Source organism: Erythrolamprus reginae, chromosome 5 (genome assembly GCF_031021105.1).
Source record: "Erythrolamprus reginae isolate rEryReg1 chromosome 5, rEryReg1.hap1, whole genome shotgun sequence".
In the NCBI taxonomy this organism is placed as follows: domain Eukaryota; kingdom Metazoa; phylum Chordata; class Lepidosauria; order Squamata; family Dipsadidae; genus Erythrolamprus; species Erythrolamprus reginae.
The window spans coordinates 66,258,313-66,276,033 of NC_091954.1; the positions used below are offsets into that span (position 1 = coordinate 66,258,313).

A 17,721-nucleotide genomic window follows, 5' to 3' on the forward strand; every position below is an offset into this window, starting at 1 on the left:
CCGCTCGAGAGCAAGAGGGGGAGAGATAGAGAAAGAGAGAGAAGGAAAGAAAGAGATGAGAGAGGGAGGAAGAGAGTGTGAGAGAGGAAGAAGCAAGATAGAGAAAGAGAGAGAGAAAGAAAGATGAGAAAGGAAGGGAGTGACGTCATCGGGTGGAAAAATCACGATATAGCGATTCGCAATGATCGGGATCGCGAAACTCGGGGGATCACTGTACAATCTTTTTAGAATATTATGACTTAAACTCTGAGCCCTTTTGATATCAAGCCATGTAACTTTGTCAGAGATACCAAAGTGGTGAAGAAACAATGTACTTCTTTTTTTCAACCTCTTCCTGGCCCTAAAAACATTTCCCTTCTACCTCAAATAATGGAAGAGAATGTACAGTAATACCTCGTCTTACGAACCTAATTGGTTCCAGAAGTAGGTTCGTAAGGCGAAACGTTCGTAAGACAAAACATAGTTTCCCATAGGAAACAATGTAAAAGCGATTAATCAGTGCAAAAAGAAAAAAAATCGCAAAATGGCGCTCCGCTGGGCGCCGCCACCCGGCTGTCACCTTTTAAAACAGCCGGGGGGGTTCTCGGCATTCTCCCGAACCCGATCTTTTCAGGTTCGGGTTCGGGAGGCCGCCGAGAAGCAGCGCCACCCGGCTGTCACCTTCTGAAACAGCCGGGGGGCTTCTCGGCGTTCTCCCGAACGCCGAAACCGGAAGTTCGGGTTCGGGAGGCTGCCGAGAAGCGCCCGGCTGTTTCAGAAGGTTACAGCCGGGCGCTGCCGCTCGGTGGAGAGCCGTTTTTGCAATCGGCGGTGGCGTTTTCGGCCGATCTGGAGGCTAGAAAGAAGGTGGGGAATCCCAATAGGGAATTCCATAGGCAGAGCTTTGATGTCATGTGCTTGTCGGCGGCCTCTGGACGCCGAACCCAAACCTGAACTTCCGGGTTCGGCGTTCAGGAGAACGCCGAGAAGCCCCCCGGCTGTTTTAAAAGGTGACAGTTGGGCAGCGGCGCCCAGCGAAGCGCCATTTTGCGATCTGCGATGGGTTATGCAGCCAAGCATCCTACTTGCTTTCCCTACCGCCTGACTGCACTGTTCACCCATTTTGAGACTGTCAGAAATCACTACCCCTAAATCCTTTTCTTCTGAAGTTTTTGCTAATACAGAACTGCCAATACAATACTCAGATTGAGGATTCCTTTTCCCCAAGTGCATTACAATACCAATTACAATAATACACAATGAAATGATTTGCAATTTGAGTCTAGATAACAATCCTTGGATTTCTCTCCATCTTAATATTATGACTTGGTATAAGACTGTTTTTGATATTTACTGTACCTATTTATTATTTTCCCTGTGGAGAAATAGGTACAATTTTGAGACAAAGAGTGAAATGAGCATGTAACTTGCTGTATGACTTTAGGTCATCCACTACATATCCTGATCAAACCTTTCTGGAAGTATACTTGTGAGATAAAATGAAAGATTGTCATGCATGCTCCCATAAGATTCCCAGTGGGGAAATAGGATATAAATATAATGCAAAATAAGTAATATATCGTTTTAAACTAAAATAATACCACAGGAATTTCCTTTAGTGTTTTGTTTCCCTTAGAGCATGAAAGTCACCATTCATTTGAAGAACATTCTTCATTCCATTTAAGCTTAAAGCTGAAACAAAGCTATAAATCTTTCTTACTGCTATATTGATGGGGTACTGCGAATTCCTGCAGCCATTCTGTTAATGATAACTTCAAAGCCATCTGTGGGCTATAAAGAACATCTGTTTCAATATCTTCATCACTTCCTTCATTTTCTAGTTTAATCTGGATTGACACTGTGCTGTCTTCACTGTCAGCTGCAGAAAACACAGGAGATAGCATATTAAATGGTGAAAGCTACCATCAAAATTGCTGTGCTTGCATTTAAATAGAACTCCTTTAATCGTTAATACCACCTGCCATTTTAAGAAGATTAATATAATTCTGCATTAAAGGAACATAATTTGCAATTGTTCTAAAGTTTGACCTTTAAAGTTATTAAAACTGTCTGTGCAAGGCAGACCTTCTGCAGCCACATAAAATTTGCTCCAAATTAATAATTCCAGACAAGAAATTGTATGTTTTGCATAAAAATTAACCATAACTAATCCCAACTGGACATTAAAAGCCTAAGAATTTCTTAATCTGCATCTTTGTCAAATGATTACCATAAGTTAATAAGAAGCAGGTATCTAAACTGTAATCATGTTCACTAATAACATTTATTATTTTCTTTTGTCTATTTTTCCCTTACATTATTCTTTTTTGTCAACATTCTTGAAAGCTTCATTAATATCAACTCTAGGGAGCCACCGTATTTCAGATGTCAGCTACAATTTTAAGTCAGTAAGCCCTGGTCACGTTACATATTTAATTCAACATTATCTGGATGGTTTCTGGTCATTGCATTTCATTGTTTACCATAACTGGTAAAGACTTAACAGTCTTTTTAAATATTAACTAGATTGCAAAATTTTCCTTGCCAACTATCAACAATATGTTTTCATGTTAAACAATGGATCATATTTCCTAAAGAAAGCCATTTGATTTGAATGTGAACCTTCCTATAAATCATGGTTTGCCGTCCAGAACTGCTTTCGGTGAGATGGGCAGCTATATAAATTAGATACATAAATAAATATTACATAACACATTCAATTATCCATTCAATCAACTCACTCATCACAACATCTTTCCTCACTCCATTCATGTTGGATTTGTACCAAGTTGCAAGAGTGTGAATGGCAACAAAATTAGCTTCAAATTCACAGTTTGGATTAGTCAGGACCCCTTTTAAGCGTGGTATGAGTTCTGTTGATCGGCCTTTATACGGCCCAAGAAACAGTCTTTTCTGATCATAGTCGTTAGCATGAATGTTGTCCCAGATAACAGGAGCTCTGCGAATTATTTTTGAAACCTCCTCAATAGACTCCACTGAAATGTCTTTGGATACCACTTTGGGACCTAAAATGGAAACAAGTGGATTAAAAAAAATGTGGTCACAGTTTATTCAAAAGTAATAACTTTTAAAAATTGCACTAAAAGTTACATTTTAAAAGGATAAATTGGTGATCCTTGCTCAAATTAGAGCAGAATACTGATGCTCACCTGTCCATAATACATCAATTGCTAGTAGCAGTTTTTCTCCTACAGTTCGCAAGTAAGGAGACTGAGCAACATTTGGATAACAGAAAGTGCCACAATATTCTGGAAGAGAAAAAACAAACCCAAACAAACCAGTTTTAAGTTGAAAACCTAAAACAGGCAGAGAACTTTCAGATACTGATAGATATTCTGCCAAGAGAATTACTGTAGGTATTCAAAACCAGAAATATGAACTATGTTTTTATATATCTTAATATAGCCTAAAATATTTAATATAATGAAATTACAAGATGTGTGGCATATAAATATAATAAACAAATAAACAAATAATAATATATGGGGAGGGGGAAGCATCAATATTCTATGTTGAATGGATTGAGAACCCACTGCAAGAACTGACCTTTTATTTTAGAATTCTAAAGATAATCCAAAAGTTTATTCTCAGAATTTTTCAAGTCAAAACATTAGCTTTTAGAGTTAAAAATAAGGATAAGCAAAATACTTCATGCACAAAACAGCCTTGAATGGTCCTTGCACACAAGAAATATGTTCACTTACTCCACATTTTTGGAACTTTTCGAAGTAGATATAAATTTAGGTAATTTGCAAATATGTAAAATAAAGTTTGACAGTTCAGTCAATTCTGTTCCAGAAAACATGAAAATATTTCAAGAAATTTTTTTTTTAAACTTTCAAACTTGCAATAGCTTTTTCTGAATTTTAAGAAACATGAAGATGTGAAAAACTACTCCTGCAACAAAAAAGCGCATATCCAATTTTATAATTAATAGCTGTACTAATTTTGTAACAGTAATATGTATAGCATAGTCAAAGAGGTTTCACCTCAGCAGGCTAAAAGGGAATTTCAAAATTAAAAATATATGCCCAGTGGCTTTATCTTCTGTAGGTTTTTTTTAAAAATAAATTTGTTTAAAAATGCGATAAATTATGCAGTGAAAAACATCATTCATTTATTAGACAAAGTATATGGACATCCATCCTATGAAACATAACTCAACTCTGGGTGGCTCACAATATTTTTTTTTTTAAAAAGTAGAACCACCCCGCTCACCCCCCCAAAAAAATCTGGCATTTAACCAACAATCTGCAATCCAACAAAAAACACAATCCTCATCTTATGCAATGCCTGTGGGAATTTTTTTTAAAACTGCTTTTCAGAATGCCAAAAGATGATGGAACTGCTGGATCTCAGAGGGGAGAGGTTCCCCAAGTCAAAGGCTGTTTTGGAAAAGGCTTGCTTTCTAGATCCCAGCAGATTTAAGGGAAGGGCTCTTGAAGGCATCCATCCTATCTATAGTTGTCTGCCAACCTATCTAATTCTTGCCTGCCAACCTGATTGGCAGGCAAGTGTTCTCATGAAGAGGCAGTGCTAGAAATTAACATAGCCCTGTGCAATGCTGAACTTTAAAGGTAATAATCAGTACTATAAATTTATTTATTTATTTATTTATTAGATTTGCATGCCGCCCCTCTCCGCAGACTCGGGGCGGCTAACAACAACAATAAAACAACATGAAACAAATCTAATATTAAAAATGACTAAAAACCCTTATTAAAACCAAACATACATACAAACATACCATGCATAAAAACTCTCAGACTTACAATAACAAGTAACCAAACATGTTTGCAGATAACATTGCTCTTGAAATGAGATATTAATAATCTATGTACATGACCCCTGAAGGAATCAGGAAGGGAATCCAAGCAACAAGTGCTTGAGTATGTATCAGAGAGAACACCATCTTCCATAGTCCATAGGCTAACATGGCTCCCAAGTAACACGTCAACGTGCTTTTCTTCAACATCACAGAATCTGTCCATGAAGAATCAAGACTGCCCACCTGACTAACTATCGGCAAGGAATCTTGCAAACTGGCCACAGAGTTCAGGTGGAGCTCTAGTTGCCACCCCCTCCTAAAAGGGAGCTGCCTTTCCTATGATTCAGAATTTGACTTAGCAGCTTACCTGTGGGGCAGAAGAGGAATGTTTCTGGTTCTCCTAGATACTGATAGATTTCATTGGTGATTGAAATCTGAGCATGGGCAAAGGAGCTGAAGACTTCTTTATCTGCTGCACACATATTGTGATCAATGTCATCAAACAATAAGGCAAAACATTTGCAACCAAACTGAGAAACCTAAAAGAAAGACAACATTCTGAGCCCCTGAAATTAAGAATTAGCAAACCTATTCCAATGGTAAACTTATTTTATTCCTTACCTCTATATTTATTTTACCTCTAAAGTTCAGGTTAAAAAAAAAACCTCACCTCCTAGCCATGATCCCCCACCCCCAAATTTCAATTGCACATAGGTTTACACAGGAAGAATAAAGGAAGAAAACAGAATATTACTTGATAGTATTTAATAAGCATATACAATACATTTTAAGCCTGTTAGCTATAAAATAACTACAATTGTTCTAATTATTTGATTCATGTCATATTGCCATTGCTGCAATAATAGGTCTAGGCTACAACTAATAATCCAACATTGCAAGTTAACAAAATAGTGCCCAGTATTTCAATCAATGCTTCCCGTGAATGGTTATACTATAATTATGATTTCATTAACATTTTAAACAGCATAACATGCCCAAATGATCAATACCTGATCTAGCTTGCGTTTCAATGTAGATACTTCTTTAGGGTTTGAGAAAGTAATATCAAGTCCAGGGGAAATGGCATAAATAAATTCTATCTCATATTCTTGAGCTGCTGCAATCAGAGTCATGAGCTGTTCTAGAAATAGAAACCAATTTTTTAACAAGAATTGACCATGTTAATTTATTTCAAATTAAATATATTATGATAATATACACAATATTAAATATATTATGATAATATGCACTATATATAATAAATAATTCATTTATCATGTTGAATATATTTTATTTTGATATATTTTAAAAGTGATTACGAAACATATTAATTGGGGTTTATAAAGAATGTTAAGCTAGTTGTTACAAATGGCTGGAGAAGCCTTTTGGTAGATATTGAAACACCTTTGATGTAGGGGGGGGACGACAATCCTTTTGATGAATTATGATTTCTAGGTTAAATTCAATTAGCTGAACAACTTTCTGATTAAATTGTATGAGTATCTGTTGTGTTGAAGTTTTGCAAGTAATTAATTCAATTTTGTAGCTATTTTATATTGCAATATATTATAACCCACTTAGCAGTAGCATTTCAACTTATATACCGTTTGACAGTACTTTACAGCCCTCTCTAAGCAGTTTACAGGGCCCAACAATTAGGGCCCTCATTTTACCGACCTCAGAAGGATGGAAGGCTGAGACAACCATGAGCCTGGTGAGATTTGAACTGCCAAATTGCAGGCAGCAGAAGTTAGCCTGCAGTACTACACTCTAATCATTGCACCACTGTGGCTCATAATATTGAATTTGAATCAAGTTCTCTAATGTGCAGATGAATTTAACTATTAAATTTGGTTTATATGGGTACTTTTCTTTGGACTTGGTCTCAAGTATCACTTTTTTTTTTTTTTTTGCTGGCAAGGACATCAAGTTTGGTATTTGCTTCTTGTACTAAAATGATTCGATCAAATGTGTAGTTGTTTAGGTCAGTGGTCCCCAACCACAACACAGACAACACTGGTGGTCCATGAGAAAATTTTGGTGGTCTGCAGAAAAATTATTTGCATTTTTTTATATTGCACTAAATTCTATTTTTTTAAAAAAAGAATTCATATTAGAAGATTTAAAATTATGGGATTTAAAATGATGAATGTAGTGGTCCCTGAAGCCCAAAAGATTGGTGAGCCCCTGTTTAGGTTATTTGGTTTTCTCTCAGCTCTTTTTGATTATAATATAGGTTGGCTGTATTAACAGAAGGATTAGTTTTTAATTGTTGCATTACTACTTCTGCTATATATCTTGAAAGGAAGCGTCTCATTCAAGTCCCATTGATCTGTTAGTAAATTTAATAATTCAACTGGTATGTCAATGTTTCAGCATTTTAATTTTTTTATATTCCATTAGACTGGGTCTGGAATAGCACTGTGATTGCATCATTAGCTAATTTGAAGTCAACTTATGTAAAGAAAACAGCAACGCTGAAAAATAGCATTGTTTTGTCCTTTGCTACTTGTCAAGTCTTTTTTTACTTTCTCAATATATTGTATTAGTGCAGTGATAGTCAATCAGTGACATGCATGTCAAGGAAACACATCACAATATTACGGGTGATACACCAGTGTTCAACAACACCTGACAACAATTATTTTTTGAAAGCACGTTTCATTCTCATATTTTTGGAGGCTGCAGGGGTTGTGCAAGAATGGATGGATGTACTTTTGTGCAAAATCTGTTGCCTCTGAAAAATCAAACAGGGAGAACAGGATGTTCTTCTCCACTATTTTTGGAGGCTGCAAAGGCTGCAGAAGACCATTCTCCACAGCCACTTTAGGAACGAAGGCCCCATGCAACCTGAAGCTGCCTTGAGTTGGCCAAAAGGAATTGACATGCAAGCCCAAAAGGTTTGCCATCACTGTGTTAATGAAATGATGGGAGTGCTTCCAGCCATTTAACACAACTAGAGTGTACTTACAGACTGCCTTGTTCAGCAATCTTTCAAAGTTCTTCTGGGGCTAAAAAAAAAATAACTTTATGACCAATGCCTGCATTTATAATCTTTGCAGTACTTTTACTCGTATGACTGTCATTATTTGTCAGTACACACTGTCCTGTAGAACCTGAATTCCATTTAAACAGCAGATAAATTGGAGAGGAAGGGATTACAACAGTAAGCAGGTGCACATTAGGGAATACACATCAAAATGAACACAATGGTCCCAATGGCCATGAGCACATTCACTATATATACAGTCCAAAGTACAGTGGTACCTCATCTTACCAACGCCTCTTCTAACGAACTTTTCAAGATACGAACCCGGTGTTTAAGATTTTTTTGCCTCTTCTTCCGAACTATTTTCACCTTACGAACCCAAGCAGCTGCTGCTGGGATGAAGGGGTTTCTTTTCCCCCCCTTTTTTGAAGAAAGAAAAGGGAGGGGCTGCTTGGAGTAGGAAACATTTTGCAGAGAACAACGTGCTTGCAAAGGAACTGAAAGGGTGTCTTTTGAAGAAAGAAAAGGGAGGAGGGAGGGGCAGCTTGGGGGAGGAAATTTTTTTGCAGAGAACAAGGTGCTTGCAAAGGAACTGAAAGGGTGTCTTTTGAAGAAAGAAAAGGGAGGAGGGAGGGGCAGCTTGGGGGAGGAAATTTTTTTGCAGAGAACAACGTGCTTGCAAAGGAACTGAAAGGGTGTCTTTTGAAGAAAGAAAAGGGAGGAGGGAGGGGCAGCTTGGGGGAGGAAATTTTTTGCAGAGAACAACCTGCTTGCAAAGGAACTGAAAGGGTGTCTTTTGAAGAAAGAAAAGGGAGGGGCGCCCCCCTTGCCTTTCTTCCTTCCCACTCACCCTTTAGCCTAGCCTTGCTTCTTCCACCTGCCTCCTTTAGCTGCTCCTCCCTGCCCTCTGTTCGCCTCCCTTCTAAAGTTTGGGATTTTCCTGAAGGATTTGCATGCATTATTTGCTTTTACATTGATTCCTGTGGGAAACATTGTTTCGTCTTACGAACTTTTCACCTTACGAACCTCCTCCTGGAACCAATTAAGTTTGTATGATGAGGTACCACTGTACTTCTCTTTGTGTGCCTGCTTATTCTATTTGTAATTTCTTCCTCTCCAATCTCTCTGCTGAAGGCGGTGTGTGTGTGTGTGTGTATGGAGGTTAAGGACTCAGGTACAGTAAAGATTGCCTACATATCATTTCAAGGGTGAGCACTGCAAAGGGCAGGGAAGTATATCTCCGAGACCGCCTTCTGCCGCACGAATCCCAGCGACCGATTAGGTCCCACAGAGTGGGCCTCCTCCGGGTCCCGTCAACTAAACAATGTCGGTTGGCGGGCCCCAGGGGGAGAGCCTTCTCTGTGGCGGCACCGACTCTCTGGAACCAACTCCCCCCGGAGATCAGAACTGCCCCTACTCTTCCTGCCTTCCGTAAACTCCTCAAAACCCACCTTTGCCGTCAGGCACGGGGGAACTAAACATCTCCCCCTGGGCACATTTAATTTATACATGGTATGCCTGTGTGTGTGTCTTTAAATATTTTAATTAATTGAATTATTTATGATTTGTTTTACACTTGTTGTGAGCCGCCCCGAGTCTTCGGAGAGGGGCGGCATACAAATCCAAATAAATAAATAAATAAATAAATAAATAAATAAATAAATAAATAATAAAGTAGAGAAATAAGAAGTTGAATAAAATTGTTAGGAGGCAAACAAAAGCATAAAGCCTGATTCCTATAGCCTTGCCAGTTACAGATAGCAGGCGTGAGCTGGCTATCCAAACCCTGGGGGAAGCATCCTACAGGGGAAAAGGGAAATACTGTAGGAAATGATCACATGATTCCCTACTTAACTCTTTCACTTAAAGACAGAGCTGTGGGTCCCAACTGTGGCTACCAAACAAATATTGTCTGTAAATCTTTATTTTTCCTGATCAGTTATTTTAGTAAGTTGTACATCAAGATGCCTGGCTTTATGTTTGTATGAAAGAATATGTGGGAATAAATTTGTGTAGTTTAGGTCGATTGTAGAAACACTTGCAGCATGTGTATTTTGGAAACACATTAAGAAGAGGTGTTATATTTATGTTACATCTGCTTTAAGCCTCCAGAGGCAGAAAAGATGTCAGCTGGAGCATTGTGCTCTTCCCCTTTTGAAAGACATTACAAAGTTGACATGGCTACATATGGTTTTTCTTTCCTGGTATTATAGCAACCAGTCTGTTGGTATGATAGCACAAAAGCCTCTGTAAGCCTGACAAGTGCCAGAAGGAGAATTGAACAACGGGATGGGAGAATGAATAATGAAACACAAGTAGTTCTCAGCTTACAATCAATTCTTCAGTGACCAAAGTTATGATGATACTGAACAAGTGGTACTTAACAACTGATTCTTGATGTTCCAGCCATTGTAGCTAGCCTCCCAGCAATCATGTAACTGCATTTTCAACGCTCCCTGCTGCTCTCTCGCCAGCAGGGTCAGCTTAGAACAGCACGCAGGAAACTGGAAATTGCGGTTACATGAGGTCATTTGAAAATATGCATACTTTTCATTTAACAGTGGCAACTGGGACTGCCAGAATTGCCACCCTTAAGCCACACATTTGCACGATTACATCCTTTGCGATCCCATTGTTTAGTAATGGTAAAATCCCAGTGAAAATTGCCATTGAAAGCTGAGGGCTACCTATAAATAACGTTCATTGACACTAAGACAACACTGTTCTTTCATTACCACTTCTTACTGAATAACTTTTGAAAATAAAAGAAGTTAATTACCAGCTTCCTCTACAGAATACATTTCTCGCCAAAACATACGGTGCTTGTAGTCATCTTTCGGAGCATATAGGTAAGTATTTAGTCCCCATTTCTGAAGTCTATAAGGTTAAAAGATTTTTAAAAATGTATAAAGAACGGAATGTAACTGCTATTCAACTATGCTAAATTGTACACTACCAGTTGTAATAATATTTATGCAATACAATTTATACAATACGATGCAGTGGGGTCTACACACCCTTATTAATACCAGATTTTTGAGATGTAAAAGAAATTACATCAAGGTAAATCACGAATTTTTTTCCACCTGTAATAGAATATATAAGCCAAATAATTCAGTTGAAAAACAAACTGAAATCTTTTAGAGGAAAAAATAAAGTGGTGGCATCTTTAAACTAATATTTTGTTGAAGCACCTTTTGATTTTATGACAGCATTCAGTCTTTTGGGGTAGGAGCCTGTCTTGTCTTGTGAATCCTTGCCTATTCTTCCTTGCACAAGCTCTCCAAATCTGTCAGATTGTGAACACATCTTTTGTGCACAAACAACCCTCTTCAGGTCCTGCCACAGAGGGGTCAAACCATTACTAAATTTCAAAGGGAAAAAATGTTTCCCAAATCGTTTGAAGCCAGGAGCTAAATAAACATTGTGGAAGCAGATGTCATAATATCTTAGGTGCAACAGGAAAAAAATATTGCCTATATCAACAAAATATAGCAAATACTAAGAAAAAATGAGAAAACTCCAGTTAGATTGCTCCAGACTATGCATAACTTTAAAAACCAACAACCAGCTCTTTAAAATAGGATGAAAATTACTGTTTTAAAAGGAACTCTCGCTGAATATTAGTGACTCATTTAAAAGCTAGAACAACGTGATTAATAGCAGTCAAGAATATGTAGACAAATTACACATGAAGCTGAATAAATGCATTCTGGACAATAGATGTCACTTCAGATTACTGATATTATCCATATTTCAGATTATTGAGTCATTCCAATCTGGCAGCATTGCCATCCCACATACTTAATATTGCAAAAAGAGAACTCTGTTCCTGACAGATATTTCTGTAACCAATTTAGCATACTGATGCTTACATTATGATCACCTTATCTTGATTAAGCTTATTATGGTATAAGTTTATGTCTGGAGTTGCTAAAAAGAAGAATCATAGCTGAATTAAATTCTATTTCAGCAGAATATTCCCAAAAAGGATATTTATTGTGGATTGAGGCAATGAAAAATGTGTACCACATCAGTGAAGGATGGGATATGCAATCCATTTATTTCTCAGATATCCCTGCTCCTGCATAGTGAAATTCATGTTTTTACTGCTAATAATGTTAATGATTAGGTCATTTATTTGTGGATGAATCTTCATTCAGAATCATGTCCCTAATATCAACAGAATTGTCCCAATTTCTCTAAACCACTTGAAGCCAATATAAGCCATTGAAATGTAAAATACAATTCTGAAGCAAAAAGTACAATATTGCTTTAACTTTATTTGCTGGACCCTGCTTTTAAAAAAAATTAAAGGAAAAAAAGTAAACAGAATTGTGTGCTTTTAAACTACAAGTAATGGATTTATTAATCATAATGTGACATCCATTTATAAGTCTTTTGCAAATTAACAAAGGCAAGAATTACAGAATTTTGGAATATCTATGGTTTATTATTTGAATCTTTAAATCTATGCTTTAAGCATTTTTGGACAACCAAATACAGTAATTACATAACATAAAATTGCAGAAGCATGATGTCATATACCTTCTAAAAAGCTCCTTTCTCTGTTCCATAACCCAAGGTCTTCCATAAAAACCTGTAAGAAATATTGAAGGTATAAATTTAAGTAATAAAATTATGTTGATGTTTGATATTAACCTCAGTTAACCAAGAACATCTGGCAAGAACATTTTAATATGCTGTATGACCAAAAAGCTTCCCTTAATTTGTTCAGGGCCATGGTTTTTTACCATGTCATGTGAATTGTCTGTCAAAAGTATAAGAATTATTACCGAAAGTTTTTTTGAATTGTTATTTGAAACACTGCTTCATCCATTTGACTTACCAATAGTCTAAAATTCAGGAATATTCCTTCTAACAAATCCATACTATGAAGTACTTAAGATGAGTAAGATAAATGTTTTCTGTAGCAATAGCACCCGTTATAAAAATGTATTAACTAGAATCTAAAAGATTCCATCATTTCAATTTTTTTAAATTAAATGATTCATTTGTCTTTGGGTGTATTAGATTGCTATATTGTTGCTTTTTAGTTCTTTTTATTTATTATATTTTTATCCTCCCTTTATTACCATATAAGTACCTCAAGGCAGCATATACAGTACTGTATAATACTCCTTTCTCCTATTTTCCACACAACTCCTCTTCTCTGAGGTGAGTTGGGGCTGAGTGTATGTGACAAGCCCATAGTCACCCAGCTTTTTTATAATTAATTTTAACTTAGAAAGATAAAGGCAGTTTGAAGATGTTCAGCATTTCTAAAATTAAATCAACAATAGCACTCAAGAAGTCATTCAATTAAGTATTGCCCTAAGCAGTTTAGAGCTTTATGAATGAATTGAGCTCAAAGGCAATTGAGCTCAAAGGCTAATTCAAAATTGTTATTACACGCCCTGTAAAACACATATCAGTCAACAATATAACTGCCATATTTTGAATTACCTGTTACAGTACTTTCTAAACACTTCAGGGCAGCCCTATATAATAAAAATAAACAAGGTATATGAAGGAGTACACAGTAGCCTCAGATCCAAGATTGTTGCAAAATTGTACATACAGGAAAACACAAATAGTAAGGTTTAATGGTTTAAGAGGCACTGGAGAATTAATCTTTATAAATTGGTATGATTACATAAGACCCTCCAGCTTTTCCTGTATAATAATTATACACTAGGGCTTGTCCCAGTGTATTTGAATAAAAATAAGCTTCTGAAATAATGTCTACCTGGAAATATGTTCTAATGTACGAATGTACTAATCGTATTAATGGTATAGGTATTAGTTACAACAGCCACATCTTTTCCCACAGATCTCTAAGTGGTTACTACACTAGAAAGAATGAATCAAAATGTTAACATAACATTGTTACAAGTCCTGATGTAACTTTCAGATATTATTTTTATTGATCTTGTTTTGATACTAAGTCTTACACACACATCCATTACAAATGAAAGCCTCTAACATTGTCAGGGTCCTCTGAGGTGAAAATGGAAGAGTATCTTCTCTGTGATTCCAAAACCACAGATTATGCTTCTTCGGGTAATGTATATTGTCCTGACTAGATCCATGAGACAGTTTACTTCAACAAGTCTCTTTTTAACTAAAAAATAGGTGAATAGTCAAAAAATAGGATGGCAATCACCCAACCATAAGGTGCTCAATCCAAATAGCTAAAGAGACAACTCCATCTCCCAAAACTGAGAGGAACATCTATTTTATATAAATCAGTTCACCGACAACAAAAAAGTGTTTTTATTATCTTTTTTAATGGCCATTGTAAATCTATTTCATATTTTTTTCATCATTCTGTTTATAAAATTGCAGCATAATTCAGAATAAATGCTATTTATAATACAGAATATTTTATTAAACTGGATTGAAATCTTTTAAGTTTCTATAGTTATAAGCACAACCATTTCAACAACTGTCAACAAAGGAAGCTGTTATGCTCCTTTCAGGCTGTAGAAACCATCATTTTGTCATTTTTATCAAAGGTTTCTTATTCTAAAAAAAAGGAAGGAGGGATTAAATCTATGTATTGCATTCCAGTTTACCTATGATTTAGCACTTATGTAACTGAATAAACACATACATTACAGTTTCAATTGTTAACAGTGTTTCCAAAATAGTTTGAAATATACTGGGATTTGTGTAATATTAACTGCAAATCTGAAAGTATCTGCTAATCATCCAAATTCTATTATTCCTGAATATTGCACAAACCAATTATTAACCTAGATGCATCTTCATCCATATTAACCATATTACAATAATTGAACACAAGCATAGTTTTCATCTTTATATATCACTGCTTTTTTCTGTTTGGATATAAATACAGTGATCCCTCGAGTTTCACGATCTCGATCTTCGCGAAACGCTATATCGCGAGTTTTAAAAAAAATATTAATTAAAAAAAACCCCACTTCTGCGTTTGGCTTCAGGACTCAGCTGGGAAGCGGCGCGGCTGTTTTAAAAGGCTGCAGCCGGCCTGGGGGGCTTCCCAGCACCCCCCCGAGCCCCCAACCTGGGTCTTCCCGGCCGCCCACGCAAAGGGGAAACCCTGGCTCCTCGCTGATGCCCGCCGCTCGCCCGCCCGCCAGCAAGAGGGGGAAGACCCAGGGAAGGTTCCTTCGGCCGCCCAGCAGCTGATCTGCTTGGTAGCGCAGCAGCAGCGAGGAGCCGAATGGGGTTTCCCCTTTGCGTGGGCGGTGGGGAACGTAAACTCCACCATCTACGCATGCGCGGCCATAGAAAAAAAGGGCGCGCATGCGCAGATGGTGTTTTTACTTCCGCAACCCTACATCGCGAAAAATCGATTATCGCGAGGGGTCTTGGAACGGAACCCTCGCGATAATAGAGGGATCACTGTATTCTTCTATAGCGCAAGCCAATAAAACAAACTATAACTGCAGCCAATATGGTTACTATGTGAGTAGAAAGAAAACCAATCCAAGATTTAAATGATATCCTTAGCTATATGTTTTAGGCTCACTCTAGAATAGAAAATGGTATAGTACCAGTACCAGTAAAAATATTTCCCAAACCTGCAGTAATCTAGTTTTGTAGGCAACAGTAATTCTAGTAATTATACCATGTAGACTTTTAATGTTAAAATAACCAATTGTGTATTTCACATATCCATTGAAAGTAACTTGAGATTGTCATTTTAAAAATAAAGTGATTGCTTTCCATGTATAGAAAAGACAAAAACCAAGGATAACAAAATATCAATCTCTGTGGCGGCTCCGACCCTCTGGAACCAGCTCCCCCCTGAGATTAGGATTGCCCCCACCCTCCTTGCCTTTCGCAAACTCCTTAAAACCCACCTCTGCCGTCAGGCATGGGGGAACTGAAACATCTCCCCCTTGCCCATGTTGTTTTGGTGTTAGATTGATTGTATGTGTGTTTTAATATTCTGGGGTTGTTTTTATGAATTTTTAGCTTAAAATTGTAATTGGATTGGTGGGTATTGGATTTGTTATTATGTATTGTTTTTATCTTGTTGTGAGCCACCCCAAGTTTTCGGAGAGGGGCGGCATATAAATCCAATAAATCTAATCTAATCTAATCAATACAACACACATATATTACAATTCAAATAAGAAAATCCCAGTTATTTTTAGCAATTGGATAAAACAAACATCTAGAAGATTATTCATCAATTTTTGCTTAGGAAAAAGTCTGAGAGAGTGAGCAGATATTATCAATCTTAAGATTTTATATCAGGTCTCACGGGCCATCTTGGGTGTGAACACAAATCTACTTGCATCAATCATGTTTATCAGATGCAGTTAAACACTATTAGCCTAGTCCGAACAATCTGCTTTAAATATTCCCAGAAAGTTTGCAACTCAGATAATTTAATCAGAGGATGCACCTTACCTCTATATTATTTTGTCTTTTCATCCACAACCTAACCTAGAGGTTTAATATGATCACTGATCTATATAGCTGTAACCATTTAAAAAAAAACAGCTTATACACAAAAAGCTCTTCTCAAAACAATTCAATCTGTGACTCTTCTTTTAAAGGTTTTGTTTTTATGCCTGATAGCATGTTAAAGCATCGGACTTTGGCCAAGTTCACAGAAAGCAGATCAACAATAAAAACAACAACAGAGTTAGAAGGGACCTTGGAGGTCTTCTAGTCCAACCCCCTGCTTAGGCAGAAAGCCCTACACTACTTCAGACAGATGGTTATCCAACATCTGCTTAAAAACTTCCAGTGTTGGGGCATTCACAATTTCTGGAGACAAGCTGTTCCACTGATCAACTGTTCTGACTCTCAGGAAATTTCTCCTTAGTTCTAAGTTACTTCTCTCCTTATTTAGTTTCCACCCATTGCTTCTTGTTCTACCCTCAGATGCTTTGGAGAATAGGTTGACTCCTCCTTTGTGGCAACCCCTGGTGGTAGCTTTATTCCACCAGACCTGAAATAGCCAATTAGCCAATGTACAGCTACGTGGCCTCCGATCCGATCGAACTGTGGTTCATAAAATCATATACCAAAACCTCCTTCCTCTTAATGACCACTTCACCTCCAACCGCAGCAACACACGAGCACGTAATAGATTCAAACTCGACTGCAGAACATAAGACTTCAGCAATAGAGTGATCAATGCCTGGAATGCACAACCTGACTGTGGTTTCTTCCACAAACCCCCTGTCCTATTGTCCTCTTTTATCATTACTTTTACTTATGTTATGTTTATACAAACTACTATCCTATGCATGTTTGACAAATAAAATGAATTTAAGTTAAAGCCGCCGCCGCCGCCAGATTTTTCCCTGCTAGGGCGGAGTCAGGCGCTACACAAAGAGGTGAAGAGTAAGGCAGGCGGAGGAAAGGGGGGGGGGAGCAATGCTTTGTTCGAATGGCGGCTCCTCTTTTTCCGGCGCTCTTTCTGGCCACCAGCCCCGGGGCTCCCTCCCGCTCCCGACCTCTCTCCCCATTACCTTCCACAACGCCGCAGAGGAATCGTCGCGCTCCCGCATTGCCCACCGTTCCGGAGCCGCTCTCGGGGACCGCTTCTGGGCCCGAGGGATCTGGTCTTGTAGGCGGCGACTCACTTCGGGGCGAAGCAACGGCGGTCGGACTAGCAACGGAGGCGCCCGGAGGTTCCCCGCGCGTCTCAGCCACCATCCCAGCCAGATCCACTCCAGGGCTCCCGTCCGCCGCCATCGCCCTTCCCTGCGCTCTAAACCAGGGGCAGGCTGCGCTTGCGCGGAGAAAAACCAGCCCCAACTGGTCCAAGCCGGAACCAACCGCTCCGCAACCTCGATTTCCAACCGGGACCGCGGGTGCCGATCACGTGCGTCTCCGCCTCTCTTCCCTTCGGCGCGCGCCAGCCGGAGAGACACGGAATCCCGAACGAACCACTCCAAACACAACACTGTGGCTTTCAAGAGAACGAGTGGTCTAATGTAAGGGTGGGAGGGAG

General features: G+C 38.2%; 1 protein-coding gene across 2 annotated transcripts in view; it reads right to left on the reverse strand.

Annotated features, from left to right (window-relative positions):
- Window positions 1-17,721, reverse strand: part of OGA (O-GlcNAcase) — a 48,380-nt gene extending 30,659 nt beyond the window's left edge. Inside the window, exons 1-8 of one of the 2 annotated variants that reach the window (XM_070752872.1) lie at window positions 17,237-17,721; window positions 12,306-12,357; window positions 10,537-10,634; window positions 5,779-5,909; window positions 5,136-5,307; window positions 3,150-3,248; window positions 2,721-3,005; window positions 1,700-1,858 (exon numbers count right to left, since the gene is read on the reverse strand). In XM_070752872.1, coding sequence (XP_070608973.1) covers window positions 1,700-1,858; window positions 2,721-3,005; window positions 3,150-3,248; window positions 5,136-5,307; window positions 5,779-5,909; window positions 10,537-10,634; window positions 12,306-12,357; window positions 17,237-17,462 — 1,222 coding nt within the window. In that variant the 5' untranslated portion in view covers window positions 17,463-17,721. Of the gene's footprint in view, window positions 1-1,699; window positions 1,859-2,720; window positions 3,006-3,149; window positions 3,249-5,135; window positions 5,308-5,778; window positions 5,910-10,536; window positions 10,635-12,305; window positions 12,358-17,236 lie in introns of those variants that run through there. The other variant, XM_070752873.1, reaches the window with a different exon arrangement.